The sequence below is a fragment of the Anomaloglossus baeobatrachus genome, chromosome 6, assembly GCF_048569485.1.
Source record: "Anomaloglossus baeobatrachus isolate aAnoBae1 chromosome 6, aAnoBae1.hap1, whole genome shotgun sequence".
Taxonomy (NCBI): Eukaryota; Metazoa; Chordata; class Amphibia; order Anura; family Aromobatidae; genus Anomaloglossus; species Anomaloglossus baeobatrachus.
The window spans coordinates 507,356,372-507,374,323 of NC_134358.1; the positions used below are offsets into that span (position 1 = coordinate 507,356,372).

General features: G+C 50.6%; 1 protein-coding gene across 3 annotated transcripts in view; it reads right to left on the reverse strand.

Annotated features, from left to right (window-relative positions):
* Window positions 1–1,036: 1,036 nt before the first annotated feature.
* The window catches only part of ESYT2 (extended synaptotagmin 2), a 212,419-nt gene continuing 195,503 nt past the window's right edge, over window positions 1,037–17,952 (reverse strand). For all 3 annotated transcript variants that reach the window (XM_075315456.1, XM_075315455.1, XM_075315454.1), the window contains 2 exons: window positions 5,016–5,065; window positions 1,037–2,003 (listed from right to left, as the gene is read on the reverse strand). In XM_075315456.1, coding sequence (XP_075171571.1) covers window positions 1,958–2,003; window positions 5,016–5,065 — 96 coding nt within the window. In that variant the 3' untranslated portion in view covers window positions 1,037–1,957. The remainder of the gene's footprint in view (window positions 2,004–5,015; window positions 5,066–17,952) is intronic.

The following is a 17,952-nucleotide window of genomic DNA, read 5'->3' on the forward strand; positions in this document are numbered from 1 at the left end:
TAACACTGATTTCAGCGGGTTCCTTTATATCCCCATCTACCAGGTTTGACAGAAAATGTACAACACGTAGATGTCATGACAGACTGTTCTCATTCACACCTGCCAGCTCTCAGTGTCCTCTATAATATACCATTACTCCAGAGAATTGGGTCTCACTGGAACTCTATTTTTCCCCTAACCTAAATACATAGGGGTCCTATAAAAATACAATAAATTCATATATAGATTTACTTTAAAATTTGTATTTGGCTGGATCCAAGCAACACACATTATATAATATACCCTGATGTACAATACTTAGAGGGTATTCTTATGCAGCATGGAGGAAGAATGGGAAATTGTTCCAATAACCGATCCATTGGTTTAAAGGGAACAGGTCAAACGATTTTGGCCTTCTAAACTAAAACTACCACCTTAAGCAGCGCCTCTGCTGCTTTCTATAAAGGTGCACGTTACCCCCTGATCCCCCTGTAGAACACACAAATACCTTTATAAAATTTCTCACCGTGTATGTAAATTGTCCGGTCTGATGGGTGTCCTAATCTGCTCCTCCTGTCCCTCCTTTCGCCATCCTCCTGTGCAGATTGACGTGAATGACGCCTCGCGCGCCATCCATATAGACAGGCAAAATCTTGTACCTGCACAGACATATTCCAAGACCGAAAATATAGGTGTACCTGCGCAAACTAGTGAGTTCTCTGCGCAGGCGTGAGATTTTGCCCGGTGATGTGGATGACATAACCTGCTTCATCCACATTGGCAGGCATAATCTTGTGCCTGCGCAGAAAACTCGCCGGTTCGCGCAGGAGTACCTATATTTTCAGCTCTGCTCGCAGTAAGGCAGAGCAAAGTGCACCTGCGCAAGCTGAGAATATGTCTGTGCAGGCGCAAAATTTTCCTCTCCTTTGTGGTTGGCGCCGAGGCATCATCCACATCAATCAGCACAAGAAGACGGTGAAAGAACGGACAAGAGGTGCAGACTAGAACACCCTTCGACTGGACAATTTACATACATGGCGGGAGATTTTATAAAGGTATTTGTGGGGTCCACAGGGGGACCCTTATAGAATGCAGCCCAGGTGCTGATTGAGGTCCTAGTTTTAGTTTAGAAGGTCAAAATCTGGTGACCGGTTCCCTTTAATATATATTATCAGAAATGAAAAAGAAAGCAAAAAGCAATACAATTCCTTTGGTTGAGCTTTGCCCTTTAAATCATTCAGTTGTATTGGAATGAGTAAATCTAATCTGGGCATTACACCATCCAGGGTGATCGCCTTCTCGGTGCCAATTTAGCGTTCGAGACCCCGATTATTTCAGCTGTTTACGGCCGCTGAATGGGCAACTGATTAAAAGAAAAGATCCTGGTACAGGACGAGATCAATTATTTTAACATGGAATCAGCAGAATACACAACATACCCCGGTGTAATCCCTACAGCTAAAAGGATCAGCAATTCAGAGCAATGAAGAGTGTACACTAATCCGGAGGCTTGAGAAATTGCCATTGCGAGGACACATGAAACAATGTCAGTATAACCGAAAAAAAAATGCAAACCGAATACTGAACCATCAAAAGAAAAAAAATAATATAAAATATAGTAATCGTACATATTTACACGGTGCACGGAGGCAAAGTACAAAACTCCACCTCTGGTAAACAGCAACAAAAACAAACATTTTCCGGGTTTATAAAAGGATACACATAATTATAGATTAATGCAGTTAAAACGCCCTATTGCACATTATTAGACAAAAGGTAAAGCTGAACGGCTAAAGAAGCTTAATGACAGGATTTACCAAAGTCTGCAAAACAAGGTAAAAAGCAGATAAAATGAGTGTGAAATCGGGTAATAAAATACATGGTTCTATAAAAAAAATATACTGGTAAATCCCGTGAGCACAATGCATTCGTCATATGTAGCTGCAGATAAAAAATGCTTTGTGACGCAAACAATGGGTTAATTCGAGACCGACGTCCTTGTTCCATCTTCAGTTAAATCATACCTGAAAGAAAAAAAACAAACATTTAATGGTAAAAAAAGCAGTAATTCCGTAAACTATATTTTTACTTTTTTTTTTTTAATCCCTTCACAGCGGGCGATTTTCCGTTTTTGTTTTTTGCTCTCCTTCTTCCGACAGCCGTAACTCTTTTATTTATGTCAATCTTGCCATATAAGGGCTTATTTTTTTGCAGGAAGAGTTGTAGTTTTAAATGAAACCATACGTTTTACCATATAGTGTACTGGAAAACGGCAAAAAAAACCTCCAAGTGCGGAAAAATTGGCAAAAAAGAGTGATTGCACGATTGTTTTTGGGAAATCTTATTCACAGTGTTCACTATATGGCAAAATTAATGTGTCGGTGTAATGCCGCAAGTGAGTACGAGTTCGTAGACACCAAACATGTATAGGTTTACTGTTATACAAAAGGTTAAAAAAAAAATTCAGACATTTGTTAAAAAAAAAAAAAAAATGGCTATGGCTCAGTGACTGCTTATTTTTTGTGTCTCGAGGGGACATTTTTAACAGTACCATTTTTTGCGCAGATGCTATGTTTTGATCGCCTGTTATTGCATTTTGCGCAAAATGTGCGGCAACCAAAAAACGTAATTCTGGGGTTTGGAATTTTTTTGCCGCTACGCCGTTTACCGATCAGATTAATTGATCTTATATTTTGATAGATCGGGCGTTTCTGAACGCGCCAATGCTAAATGTGTATTTTTTTTTTAACCCTTTAAGTTTCAATGCGGCGAATGGGGGGGTGATTTAAACTTTTAGGTTTTTTTGTTTTTTTTTTAGTTTTTGTTTACTTCACTAGTCTCCCTAGGGGACTACAAGGATCAGCAGTCTGATCACTGCTTCATTTCTGTAGATCACAGTTGCATTGCTCTAATCTTCAGAATAGCTGCTCTCTTCTTAGAGACGGTCCACTGCCGGCTGTAAGAGGAACTGATTCATGATAGCTACAGGAGTCATCACATGACCCTGTGGTACCATAGCAACCATCGTCTCCATGTGATCACATCACGTAACTTCAGATGGAGCCGGGTGAGTGAGTGCTTATCGCGGCTGGCATGTACACAGCGCTGTCACATTTTGACAGCGCAGTGCAAGGGGTTAACAGGCCCGAGTGGAGAGCGGATCCACTCGTGCCTGATAGCTGAAGGACACGTGGTGTAATTAATTACAATACTGGAAGTGTGACTAAGTTCAATAAAGAATCATGCCTGAACTTGAGTGAGTGACTGATCCCAGCAAAAGATTCACCCCTATGACTGAAATTTAATGTATTTACTGCATTCACCTAAGCATATAAAGATTTGTTTAAATAAATACATGGATTTTTAAACCCATTGCATCATTTAAAACACAATGGGGGCAGTTTAATATATATGAGGGGCTGCTGATAAGTCTTTGGCTTTGTGATTTTTTTTTGTTTATATGGTAATGAATGTTACATCATATGAAAGCCTTGTGTGTCCAATATATGTTTTCAAAATTTTACATATGTTGCTTATGGCAACAGTGTTCTACGCATGCAGGAAAACAAAATGGCGGAGTCTAATGCGATATTCACAGCAACTGAGAGCAGGGGAGTGATAAAATACTTGTTCTGGGATAAGGAGGGCGTGCTGCTAGTGGAGTACCTTCAAAAGGGTTCCACCATCAATGCAAGGTATTACATTGAACTTTTGGACCAATTGTAGGCAGTTCTGAAGGCCAAAAGGAGCGGCAAGCTGTAAAAAGAAATTTTGTCCTGCAAAACAACGCCTCCACTCACACTGCACAAGCGACCACGGCAAAACTGGCAGAGCTGGGCCTCCAACTGGTTTACAACCCACCTTATTCACCAGATTTAGCTCCCTCCAACTATCATCTGTTTCCAAACCTGAAAAAACACCTCAAGGGCACCAAATTTCACACCATTTCTGATGCCATGGCTGCTACGGATGCCTGGTGTGAAGCACAACCGAAATCCTTCTTTTTGCTAAGTTTACAGAACTGGGAATACCGATGTAAGAAGTGTGATGAGATGAGTGGAAAGTCTGTGGAATAAATGTAACGTTTCATCATCGTATCTTGTTTCTTTCTGGGTAAAGCCAAAGACTTATTAGTCAGCAGCCCCTATATATATATATCTATCTATCTATCTCTATCATCTGATCATCACTTGCTGATTGCCTGCAGCGGTCTTGTTACAACCCATAGTGTCCAGGTAAAAAAAAAAAAATAAAAACAAACAACTTGAGCACAGGGTGCTGGGTCACTCATGGCTTCACCTAATATCGTCACTTACCTCCCTGTCTTTAAAGTGCATAGGTAACTGAGCAGTGCACGGTGCTGCAGGAAGCCATCAGTGACTTCTTGCGTCGTGCCGTTACATGAACCTGGCGGCCCCATGATGATATGGCGTATTCAGGGGATTCTTTGTATAAGAGAACACGGTAATTTCTCTTTACATACAAAGTGCACAATAAATTTATTTTACTTTCTGGAGACGTTTTTTTCATTGCATATTCAGGGTGCACAGCAGGTTAATTTCAGGATTTGAACTGCCGAATTTTCCCAAGCAAACTGGCAGTCATTTTCCTGAAGTGGGTCCACTGGTGTTTTGGTTACCGCCAACCTCTACTTCTGGTGGATTTTGAGTGGAATCCATTTAAGGCTATGTGCAGAAGTTTAGCATGTGCAGCAAAAATGACTGGTTGGAACAGAGAAGGTGCAGCAATAAATAAAATACGTATATATTATATAAACATACATATTATATATACATACATATACACATACATATATATATATATATATATATGTATGTATATGTATGTATATATATATATATTATATACACACACATATATACATACATACACATATATATATATATATATATATATATATATAAAAAGAGACCATCTCTATAATGAGCCCCTCAATGTCTGCGTATCATCAGGATGTCCGATAACTGCAGACATGAATGATGTGCGCTATGATAGTACAAGATTTTCCCTCTTACCACTGCGTCCAGCCTTTGGCAATTTCTTCAGAATTTAAATCGAGTAATAGCTGAAAAATACAAAAAACCCAACAATAAAAACACATTGCTGTTTTCAAACATATTCAAGATCAAACACACGGGAGGAGATTTACTAAGCTTAAAGGGGTATTCCCATCTACAAGATCCTATCCCAACATGTATTAGGTATAATAATAATAATAGTATTAGCAAATCTCTACAATTGTGGTATGGTATAGTTCTCATGATTAGCCAAGTCTCCTATCTCATGTGCAGGGCATTGCAGGACCTTAGATATCCATGGTTATGACCATGAGCAACTAACAGTGACTTTATGAGTGGACATGAGGTGACAGTGAATCAGAAGAAATATACTACATTTCTAATTCGATATATTTAATAATAATAATAATAATAATAATAATAATAATAATATTTTCATCCCTACTGCATATTGGGATAGGGAATAACCCTTTAATACACTGGAATTATGGAGCAATGTCTTTCGCGGCTTGCACTATAATTACTATGTGCTTTAGACAGTTTCGTGATTTCTTTGACAAGAGACACAAATCAAAATGGTATTATAAAATAAAAATGTGTGGCCAAAAGATGCAACACTACTGAAATACTTAGGCATTCATTTTAGGCATCGAGTAAAGGCCGCTTTACACGCTGCGATATCGTTATCGATATCGCTAGCTAGTGTTCCCGCCCCCATCGGTTGTGCGACATGGGCATAACGCTGCCCGTGGCGCACAACATCGCGCAGACCCGTCACACTACTTACCTGCCCAGCGACGTCGCTTTGACCAGCAAACCGCCTTCTTTCTAAGTGGCGGTTCGTTCGGCGTCACAGTGACGTCACTAAGCGGCCGCCCAATCAACGCGGAGGGGCGGAGATGAGCGGGACAAACATCCCGTCCACCTCCTTCCTTCCTCATTGCGGGTGGGACGCAGGTAAGGTGAGGTTCCTCGATCATGCGGTGTCACACGTAGCGATGTGTTCTGCCGCAGGAACGACGTACTACATTGTTACTGCAGCAGCAACGATAATTGGGAATAGGGGGGATGTCACCGATTAGCGATTTTGAATGTTTTTGCAATGATTCAAAAAAGAGAATTTTGTTTACTTACCGTAAATTCTTTTTCTTATAGTTCCGACATGGGAGACACAGACCATGGGGTGTATAGCTACTGCCTCCGGAGGACACACAAAGTACTACACTAAAAGTGTAGCTCCTCCCTCCGAGCATATACACCCCCCCGGATGACAAATCCAACCAGTTTAGTGCAAAAGCTGAAGGAGGACATCCACCCATAAGTAGAGATAGAGTCAAACCCGGAATAACCGGAGCCTCTGTCTACAACAACAGCCGGTGAAAAAACACACGGAACAAGAAAGCTGCCAACAGGCAAAAGGGAGGGTGCTGGGTCTCCCATTACGGAACTATAAGAAAAAGAATTTACGGTAAGTAAACAAAATTCTCTTTTTCTTCATCGTTCCTATGGGAGACCCAGACCATGGGACGTCTCAAAGCAGTCCATGGGTGGGAAATAAACAGAAACTAAGAAGTAGGCAAAACCTAACTTCACAAATGGGCGACAGCCGCCCGAAGGACGCGTCTGCCCAAGCTCGCATCTGCCGAAGCATGAGCATGCACTTGGTAGTGCTTCGAAAAGGTGTGCAGACTAGACCAAGTGGCAGTCTGACAGACCTGCTGAGCCGTAGCCTGGTGCCTGAAGGCCCAAGAGGCACCGACAGCTCTGGTCGAGTGCGCCTTAATCCCCGGCGGGGGAGGCACCCGAGAATATTGGTAGGCATCGGATATGGCCGACCTAATTCAACGAGCTAGGGTCGGTTTAGAAGCCGAGAGACCCTTGCGCTGACCTGTGGTCAGCACCAAAAGAGAGGTGCACCGCCTAAGAACAGCGGTGCGTGACACATAGATCCGGAGCGTCCGCACCAGATCCAGAGTAAGCAACGCTTTCTCAAAGCGATGCACAGGGGCCGGACAAAGGGAAGGCAATGAAATGTCCTGGTTAAGGTGGAAAGGAGACACCACCTTAGGGAGAAAGTCCGGAGTCGGACGGAGAACCACCTTGTCTTGGTGAAAAACCAAAAAGGGTGATCCCGAAGAGAGCGCAGCCAAATCAGAGACTCTTCTGAGAGAAATTATGGCCACCAGAAAGACCACTTTCTGTGAAAGACGAAACAACGAAACCTCCCTAAGAGGCTCAAAGGGGGGTTTCTGTAAGGCCGTGAGGACCAAATTAAGGTCTCAGGGATCCAGAGGCCGCCGGTAAGGCGGATGATGTGAGATGCGCCCTGCATGAAGGTGCGCACCTGAGCCAGCCGAGCGAGACGCCGCTGGAACAACACTGACAGAGCCGGGACCTGTCCCTTGAGGGAATAGAGGGACAGTCCTAGCTGCAGACCGGACTGTAGAAAGGACAGGATGGTCGGCAAGGAAAAACGGCCAAGGAGCATGGCCGGAAGAACGACACCAGGACAGGAAAATTCTCCAAGTCCTGTGGTAAATCCTGGCCGAGGAAGACTTCCGAGCCTGAGTCATAGTGAAGATTACCTCGGAAGGAATGCCTGAAGCCGTAAGGATCCAGGGCTCAAGAGCCACGCCGTCGATCTGAGAGCCGCAGAATTCTGGCGGAAAACGGACCCTGTGAGAGAAAGTCTGGGCGGTCCGGGAGATGCCACGGCGCCTCTACGGACAGACGGAGCAGGTCTGGGAACCAAGCTCGCCTGGGCCAGTCTGGGGCGATGAGTACGACCCGACGGCCCTCCATTCTGATCTTGCGCAGGACTCTGGGCAAGAGAGCAAGAGGGGGAAACACGTAGGCCAGACGGAACTGGGACCAATCCTGCACCAGCACGTCCGCCGCCAAGGCCTGAGGATCGTGGGAGCGAGCCACGTAAACCGGGACCTTGTTGTGCCGGGATGCCATTAGATCCACTTCCGAAGTGCCCCATTTGCGGCAGATTGACCGGAACACTGCCGGATGCAGGGCCCACTCGCCGCTGTCCACGGTTTGAGGCTGAGATAATCTGCCTCCCAGTTTTCTACGCCTGGGATGTGGACTGCGGATATGGTGGACTTGGAGTCCTCCATCCACTGAAGGATGCGTTGAATTTTCAACAGGGCTAGGCGGCTGCGAGTCCCACCCTGGGGATTGATGTAGGCAACTGCTGTCGCGTTGTCTGACTGGACTCGAATGTGCTTGCCCGCCGACAGGCGGTGAAAAACTACGAGAGCTAGGAGTACAGCCCTGATTTCCAGCACATTGATCGAGAGGGCTGATTCGGACGGAGTCCAAGTGCCCTGTGCTCGGTGGTGGAGAAACACTGCTCTCCATCCGGATAGACTGGCATCCGTGGTGAGAATCACCTAGGACGGGGCCAGAAAGGAGCGTCTCTGGGACAGAGAGAGGGGGGCCGAAGCCACCACTAAAGAGAGCTCCTGGTCTGTGGCGACAGAGCCACCAGCCTGTGCAAGGAAGAGGTCCCTTGTCCCAACAGCGGAGAATGTCCAGCTGCAGGGGACGCAGATGGAACTGGCAAAGGGAACCGCTTCCATTGACGCCACCATCTGACCCAGCACCTGCATGAGGTGCCTGATGGAATGACGGCGGAGCCTCAGCAGAGAGCGAACCGCCAGAAGAAAGGACTGCTGTTTGACTAAGGGCAACTTCACAAGTGCCAGCAGAGTCTCGAATTGCATCCCTAGGTACGTAAGTTCCTGGGTCGGGGTCAGAGTGGACTTGCAAGCGTGGCGAGAGTGAGCGAGACACTCCGCTGAGAGTGAGCGAGACACTCCGCTGAGAGTGAGCGAGACACTCCGCTGAGAGTGAGCGAGACACTCCGCTGAGAGTGAGCGAGACACTCCGCTGAGAGTGAGCGAGACACTCCGCTGAGAGTGAGCGAGACACTCCGCTGAGAGTGAGCGAGACACTCCGCTGAGAGTGAGCGAGACACTCCGCTGAGAGTGAGCGAGACACTCCGCTGAGAGTGAGCGAGACACTCCGCTGAGAGTGAGCGAGACACTCCGCTGAGAGTGAGCGAGACACTCCGCTGAGAGTGAGCGAGACACTCCGCTGAGAGTGAGCGAGACACTCCGCTGAGAGTGAGCGAGACACTCCGCTGAGAGTGAGCGAGACACTCCGCTGAGAGTGAGCGAGACACTCCGCTGAGAGTGAGCGAGACACTCCGCTGAGAGTGAGCGAGACACTCCGCTGAGAGTGAGCGAGACACTCCGCTGAGAGTGAGCGAGACACTCCGCTGAGAGTGAGCGAGACACTCCGCTGAGAGTGAGCGAGACACTCCGCTGAGAGTGAGCGAGACACTCCGCTGAGAGTGAGCGAGACACTCCGCTGAGAGTGAGCGAGACACTCCGCTGAGAGTGAGCGAGACACTCCGCTGAGAGTGAGCGAGACACTCCGCTGAGAGTGAGCGAGACACTCCGCTGAGAGTGAGCGAGACACTCCGCTGAGAGTGAGCGAGACACTCCGCTGAGAGTGAGCGAGACACTCCGCTGAGAGTGAGCGAGACACTCCGCTGAGAGTGAGCGAGACACTCCGCTGAGAGTGAGCGAGACACTCCGCTGAGAGTGAGCGAGACACTCCGCTGAGAGTGAGCGAGACACTCCGCTGAGAGTGAGCGAGACACTCCGCTGAGAGTGAGCGAGACACTCCGCTGAGAGTGAGCGAGACACTCCGCTGAGAGTGAGCGAGACACTCCGCTGAGAGTGAGCGAGACACTCCGCTGAGAGTGAGCGAGACACTCCGCTGAGAGTGAGCGAGACACTCCGCTGAGAGTGAGCGAGACACTCCGCTGAGAGTGAGCGAGACACTCCGCTGAGAGTGAGCGAGACACTCCGCTGAGAGTGAGCGAGACACTCCGCTGAGAGTGAGCGAGACACTCCGCTGAGAGTGAGCGAGACACTCCGCTGAGAGTGAGCGAGACACTCCGCTGAGAGTGAGCGAGACACTCCGCTGAGAGTGAGCGAGACACTCCGCTGAGAGTGAGCGAGACACTCCGCTGAGAGTGAGCGAGACACTCCGCTGAGAGTGAGCGAGACACTCCGCTGAGAGTGAGCGAGACACTCCGCTGAGAGTGAGCGAGACACTCCGCTGAGAGTGAGCGAGACACTCCGCTGAGAGTGAGCGAGACACTCCGCTGAGAGTGAGCGAGACACTCCGCTGAGAGTGAGCGAGACACTCCGCTGAGAGTGAGCGAGACACTCCGCTGAGAGTGAGCGAGACACTCCGCTGAGAGTGAGCGAGACACTCCGCTGAGAGTGAGCGAGACACTCCGCTGAGAGTGAGCGAGACACTCCGCTGAGAGTGAGCGAGACACTCCGCTGAGAGTGAGCGAGACACTCCGCTGAGAGTGAGCGAGACACTCCGCTGAGAGTGAGCGAGACACTCCGCTGAGAGTGAGCGAGACACTCCGCTGAGAGTGAGCGAGACACTCCGCTGAGAGTGAGCGAGACACTCCGCTGAGAGTGAGCGAGACACTCCGCTGAGAGTGAGCGAGACACTCCGCTGAGAGTGAGCGAGACACTCCGCTGAGAGTGAGCGAGACACTCCGCTGAGAGTGAGCGAGACACTCCGCTGAGAGTGAGCGAGACACTCCGCTGAGAGTGAGCGAGACACTCCGCTGAGAGTGAGCGAGACACTCCGCTGAGAGTGAGCGAGACACTCCGCTGAGAGTGAGCGAGACACTCCGCTGAGAGTGAGCGAGACACTCCGCTGAGAGTGAGCGAGACACTCCGCTGAGAGTGAGCGAGACACTCCGCTGAGAGTGAGCGAGACACTCCGCTGAGAGTGAGCGAGACACTCCGCTGAGAGTGAGCGAGACACTCCGCTGAGAGTGAGCGAGACACTCCGCTGAGAGTGAGCGAGACACTCCGCTGAGAGTGAGCGAGACACTCCGCTGAGAGTGAGCGAGACACTCCGCTGAGAGTGAGCGAGACACTCCGCTGAGAGTGAGCGAGACACTCCGCTGAGAGTGAGCGAGACACTCCGCTGAGAGTGAGCGAGACACTCCGCTGAGAGTGAGCGAGACACTCCGCTGAGAGTGAGCGAGACACTCCGCTGAGAGTGAGCGAGACACTCCGCTGAGAGTGAGCGAGACACTCCGCTGAGAGTGAGCGAGACACTCCGCTGAGAGTGAGCGAGACACTCCGCTGAGAGTGAGCGAGACACTCCGCTGAGAGTGAGCGAGACACTCCGCTGAGAGTGAGCGAGACACTCCGCTGAGAGTGAGCGAGACACTCCGCTGAGAGTGAGCGAGACACTCCGCTGAGAGTGAGCGAGACACTCCGCTGAGAGTGAGCGAGACACTCCGCTGAGAGTGAGCGAGACACTCCGCTGAGAGTGAGCGAGACACTCCGCTGAGAGTGAGCGAGACACTCCGCTGAGAGTGAGCGAGACACTCCGCTGAGAGTGAGCGAGACACTCCGCTGAGAGTGAGCGAGACACTCCGCTGAGAGTGAGCGAGACACTCCGCTGAGAGTGAGCGAGACACTCCGCTGAGAGTGAGCGAGACACTCCGCTGAGAGTGAGCGAGACACTCCGCTGAGAGTGAGCGAGACACTCCGCTGAGAGTGAGCGAGACACTCCGCTGAGAGTGAGCGAGACACTCCGCTGAGAGTGAGCGAGACACTCCGCTGAGAGTGAGCGAGACACTCCGCTGAGAGTGAGCGAGACACTCCGCTGAGAGTGAGCGAGACACTCCGCTGAGAGTGAGCGAGACACTCCGCTGAGAGTGAGCGAGACACTCCGCTGAGAGTGAGCGAGACACTCCGCTGAGAGTGAGCGAGACACTCCGCTGAGAGTGAGCGAGACACTCCGCTGAGAGTGAGCGAGACACTCCGCTGAGAGTGAGCGAGACACTCCGCTGAGAGTGAGCGAGACACTCCGCTGACAGTCTGCACTGGGTGAAGCCTTGACTAGAAGGTCGTCCAGGTAAGGAATCACTACCAACCCCTGGAGGTGCAGAACCGCAACCACTGCTGCCATGACCTTGGCGAATACACGAGGGGCCGTGGCTAACCCGAAGGGGAGAGCCACGAATTGGAAATGTTCCTCTCCGATTACAAAACGTAGCCAACGCTGGTGTGAAACTGCGATTGGCACATGCAGATAGACATCTCTGATGTTGATGGATGCTAAGAAATCTCCTTGGGTCATTGACTGATCGCAGAGATTCCATGCAAAAAAGCAGCACCTGAACATGCTTGTTGAGAAGCTTGAGATCCAGGTCGAAAAGTACCGTCCTTTTCGGGGACTAGGAAGAGATTTGAGTAGAAATCTCAGAACCGTTCCCAGTCGGGAACTGGTACAATTACTCCATTGGCCTGCAAGAATGCCACGGCCTGTGAGAAGGCGGCGGCCTTGGAGTAGGGGGGAGTTGACAGAAAAAATCTATTTGGCGGGCTGGATAGAATTCCATTCTGTAGCCGTGGGAGATGGTAACCCACACCCACTGATCGAAGACGTGTTGAAACCACACGTCGCCCAAGAGGGAGAGCCTGCCACCGACCAAGGACGTTACTGGCGCAGCCAGATAATCAAGAGGAGGCTGCCTTGGTGGCAGCAGCTCCTGCGGACTTCTGAGGATGCGGCTTCATGCGCCAGTTGGTTTACGGACCTTGGCTGAGTTAGTGGACGAAGCCGAGGGCTTAGAGGACGACCAGTTAGAGGAACGAAAGGAACGAAACCTCAACTGGTTCCTGCCCTGGACAGGTTTCCTGGGTTTGTGGCATGGAAGTACTCTTCCTGCCAAAAGCTTCCTCAATAATTTCATCCAGTTGTTCACCGAATAGACTGGTCCCAGAAAGGGAGTCCAGCAAGGAACTTCTTAAGAAGCATCTGCCTTCCACTCTCGAAGCCACAGGAGCCTGCGGATAGCGAGGGAAGTAGCCGAGGCCACCGCAGTGCGGTGACAGTCTCCAGCATGGCAGACATGGCATAGGATGAAAAGACTGAAGCCTGGAAGTTAAGGCAACCATTTCGGGCATAAAATCCCTGGTGAGGGAATGCATCTCCTCCAGAGAAGCAGAGATGGCTTTGAGAGCCCGCACTGCTGCAAAAGATGGGGAGAACGAGGCCCCTGCCGCCTCATATATAGATTTGGCCAGAAGGACAACCTGGCGGACAGTGGGATCCTTAGAGAGGTGCCGTCAGCCACTGATACAACTGTCCGGGCTGAAAGTCTAGACACCGGAGGGTCCACCCTTGGTGAATGAGCCCACTCCTTGACCACCACTGGTGGAAGGGGGAAACCGTCATCAGAACCACGCTTGGGAAGCGTCTGTCAGGACAGGCTCTGGGCTTGGTCACAGTGGCCTGAAAACTGGAGTGGATAAGGAACACACTCCTTGTTTTCTTAGGCAAGGTATACTGATGCTTTTCTGCCAGAGAGGGGAGCTCCCCTGATACAGGCGGATTGAGGTCCAGTACAAATATAATGGACGCAATCAAATCATTAGCATCTGCGTCACTTTCGGACAGATCAATGGGGTACATTTTGAAGCGTCCGAGCCCCCAGTAAAGGCATCCTCCTTGTCCTGCGAGTCGGCTCGTGAACCAGAGCCGCGGGGCGAGGAAGGAAAGGGGACCCTGCGTCTCCATTTTAGGAGGACGGGGTCTGAGACCAGATGAGGAATCCTCTGTGAGCTTTGCTGAGCGAGCCGTAGCAGCAGAAGCGCCCTGGGAAGGGGGCTGATGCATGCTGAGCAGTGTCCGGGACAGCTGTCCCCTGGAGAGAGGAATTCTACCCAAGCCGGGGGTTCAACCACCGGAGCCGGAGCAGCCGGAGGGACCACTGGGGGTGAGCCTCCAGGCTGAGGCACCACTATGTTAGAGCAGGCATCACAATGTGGTTATGTGCTCGGTATAGACAGTACGAGTCTACATGCAGTGCATAATAAGAACAGCCTTGCAGCTTTGCTCTGATGTGAGACATGCTGCAGAAGTGGGGGCTCTGGCCAGAATGACCCCCAGCAGAGTATATAAACAGAGTATATAAGCAGCAGCACAACCGGAGGTTGTGGCTTGCCAGACCGTTTAACATAGGGACATCTCTGTGCCCTCCAGATCCCCCAGCCCAGGCCCCCATTTGTCACAATGTGGTTATGCAGACATTGAGAACACTGAGAAAATGGCGCCGTGAGCGAGGAGAGGGGGCGGGGCCTACTCTGAGAGCTGGATCCGGAGGGCCAATGAGTTATACAGGGGAGGGAAGCTTTCCTCAGTGAGGAGTGTCCGTTCCCTGTGCTGAACAGCCACTGGGCGGAGCCACACTGTCCCTCAGCATGACTGACATGCAGGGGCAGTGAAATCGAAACTAGGCCTCAGGCGAAGCCGGGGCCTAGATTTAAACATGCGACCAGCGTGCAGGCACCATCGGCGCGGTTCTCCAGTGAAAACTGGAGAACCGGCCGGAAATGTTAACACAGTCATATAACACACTCTCCCCCACAAATAAAGTACAAGGGACCCCTGGAAAGACCACTTTCTGTGGTAATAACGTCTCAGTACTTAGCTTGTGAGACGCAGGTGCCAGGTCCCTGGGGGGTGATCGCTCCGTCCGGCAGGATCCTGAAAGGGCTGCGGATGGAGACCGGTCTCCTGCAAAGCAGTGAGAACCGTGATGGCTCCCACTTCAAGCCAGAGCCTCAGGGGATGGTGAAGGAGCGCGGCATGAAAGGGCTCCAGCCCTGAAATCATCTTTAACAGCACCGCCGACACAGTGGGGTGAGAAGGGACATGCCGGGAGTCCAGATTGGACCCGCTTTTCTTCCAAATCTTTGAAATCAAAAATCAAAGAAGGGAATTTTGTTTACTTACCGTAAATTCCTTTTCTTCTAGCTCCAATTGGGAGACCCAGACAATTGGGTGTATAGGCTATGCCTCCGGAGGCCGCACAAAGTATTACACTAAAAGTGTAAAGCCCCTCCCCTTCTGCCTATACACCCCCTGTGCTCCCACGGGCTCCTCAGTTTTGGTGCAAAAGCAAGAAGGAGGAAAAAAATTATAAACTGGTTTAAAGTAAATTCAATCCGAAGGAATATCGGAGAACTGAAACCATTCAACATGAACAACATGTGTACACAAAAAAACAGGGGCGGGTGCTGGGTCTCCCAATTGGAGCTAGAAGAAAAGGAATTTACGGTAAGTAAACAAAATTCCCTTCTTCTTTGTCGCTCCATTGGGAGACCCAGACAATTGGGACGTCCAAAAGCAGTCCCTGGGTGGGTAAATAATACCTCATAATAGAGCCGTAACGGCTCCGTCCTACAGGTGGGCAACCGCCGCCTGAAGGACTCGCCTACCTAGGCTGGCATCTGCCGAAGCATAGGTATGCACCTGATAGTGTTTCGTGAAAGTGTGCAGGCTCGACCAGGTAGCCGCCTGACACACCTGCTGAGCCGTAGCCTGGTGCCTCAAAGCCCAGGACGCACCCACGGCTCTGGTAGAATGGGCCTTCAGCCCTGAGGGAACCGGAAGCCCAGCAGAACGGTAAGCTTCGAGAATTGGTTCCTTGATCCACCGAGCCAGGGTTGATTTGGAAGCCTGTGACCCTTTACGCTGGCCAGCGACAAGGACAAAGAGTGCATCCGAGCGGCGCAGGGGCGCCGTACGAGAAATGTAAAGTCTGAGTGCTCTCACCAGATCTAACAAGTGCAAATCCTTTTCACATTGGTGAACTGGATGAGGACAAAAAGAGGGTAAGGAGATATCCTGATTGAGATGAAAGGGGGATACCACCTTAGGAAGAAATTCCGGAACCGGACGCAGAACCACCTTGTCCTGGTGAAACACCAGGAAGGGGGCTTTGCATGACAGAGCTGCGAGCTCAGACACTCTCCGAAGTGAAGTGACTGCTACTAGAAAAAACACTTTCTACGAAAGGCGTGCGCGAGAAATATCCCTCATTGGCTCGAACGGTGGCTTCTGAAGAACCATCAGCACTCTGTTCAGATCCCAGGGTTCCAACGGACGTTTGTAAGGAGGAACGATGTGACAAACCCCCTGCAGGAACGTGCGTACCTGTGGAAATCTGGCCAGGCGCTTCTGAAAAAACACAGAGAGCGCAGAGACTTGTCCCTTAAGGGAGCCGAGTGACAAACCCTTTTCCAATCCGGACTGAAGAAAGGACAGGAAAGTGGGCAAGGCAAATGGCCAGGGAGAAAAACCCCTAGCAGAGCACCATGACAGGAATATTTTCCACGTCCTGTGGTAGATCCTGGCGGACGTTGGTTTCCTAGCCTGTCTCATAGTGGCAATGACTTCCTGGGATAATCCTGAAGACGCTAAGATCCAGGATTCAATGGCCACACAGTCAGGTTGAGGGCCGCAGAAATCAGATGGAAAAACGGCCCTTGAGACAGCAAGTCTGGTCGGTCTGGTAGTGGCCACGGTTGGCCGACCGTGAGATGCCACAGATCCGGGTACCACGACCTCCTCGGCCAGTCTGGGGCGACGAGGATGGCGCGGCGGCAGTCGGCCCTGATCTTGCGTAACACTCTGGGCAACAGTGCCAGCGGAGGAAACACATAAGGGAGTTGAAACTGCGACCAATCTTGCACTAAGGCGTCTGCCGCCAGAGCTCTGTGATCGTGAGAACGTGCCATGAATGCCGTGACATTGTTGTTGTGCCGGGACGCCATTAGGTCGACGTCCGGCATCCCCCAGCGGCAACAGATCTCCTGAAATACGTCCGGGTGAAGAGACCATTCCCCTGCGTCCATGCCCTGGCGACTGAGAAAATCTGCTTCCCAGTTTTCCACGCCTGGGATGTGAACTGCGGAGATGGTGGATGCCGTGGCTTCCACCCACATCAAAATCCGCCGGACTTCCTGGAAGGCTTGCCGACTGCGTGTTCCTCCTTGGTGGTTGATGTAAGCCACCGCTGTGGAGTTGTCCGACTGAATTCGGATCTGCTTGCCTTCCAGCCACTGCTGGAACGCTTTCAGGGCAAGATACACTGCCCTGATCTCCAGAACATTGATCTGAAGTGAGGACTGTGAAGATGTAATTTACCCTCTCACTGTATATGCTGTACAGATTCCTATTTCAAGCTGGGTTCATTGTCTTATTTGAACTACTTCTGTGTACATTTCTAGTGTTGTAGGTAATCACCCCCCTAAAATGCAAGGTTATATCCTCTTGAGGCACTTCCATCCCTGGGAGTAGGGGGAGGTGGGCCTAGAGTCCAACTAGTGTAAACTCTGCTTACCTGGGAGATTCAGGCAGAGTGAGCTGAAACTTGAAGGGAGCAGGAGCTCCAGCCTGTGTGGCTGTGGACACGGACGGAGCTAGGCCTGTGTGGCGGCCCGTGGGATTGTGTGGAACTCTTTGGACTACTGTAAGGACGATTGCTTTGTAATCCGGTCCGAGGATTGTCGGGAAGGGCCCCCGAATCTGTTTTACGTGGACTTATCGTGTGCTGTTCTTGCATTCCTGTTAATAAACCTGTTGGATCGTCCCTCGGCCTCGTCCATCCTTTGCTCTGTTGTACACTCCCGTCACAAGGACTCTTGCTGGGTCCACGTACCCTGAGCCCTGTGGTGGAGAAAGACTGCTCCCCACCCTGACAGACTCGCGTCCGTCGTGACCACCGCCCAGGATGGGGGTAGGAAGGATTTCCCCTTCGATAATGAAGTGGGAAGGAGCCACCACCGAAGGGAAGCTTTGGTCGCCTGAGAGAGGGAGACGTTCCTGTCGAGGGACGTCGGCTTCCTGTCCCATTTGCGTAGGATGTCCCATTGAAGAGGACGCAGGTGAAACTGCGCGAACGGGATTGCCTCCATTGCTGCTACCATCTTCCCCAGGAAGTGCATGAGGCGCATCAAGGGGTGTGATTGACCTTGAAGGAGAGATTGCACCCCCGTCTGCAGTGAACGCTGCTTGT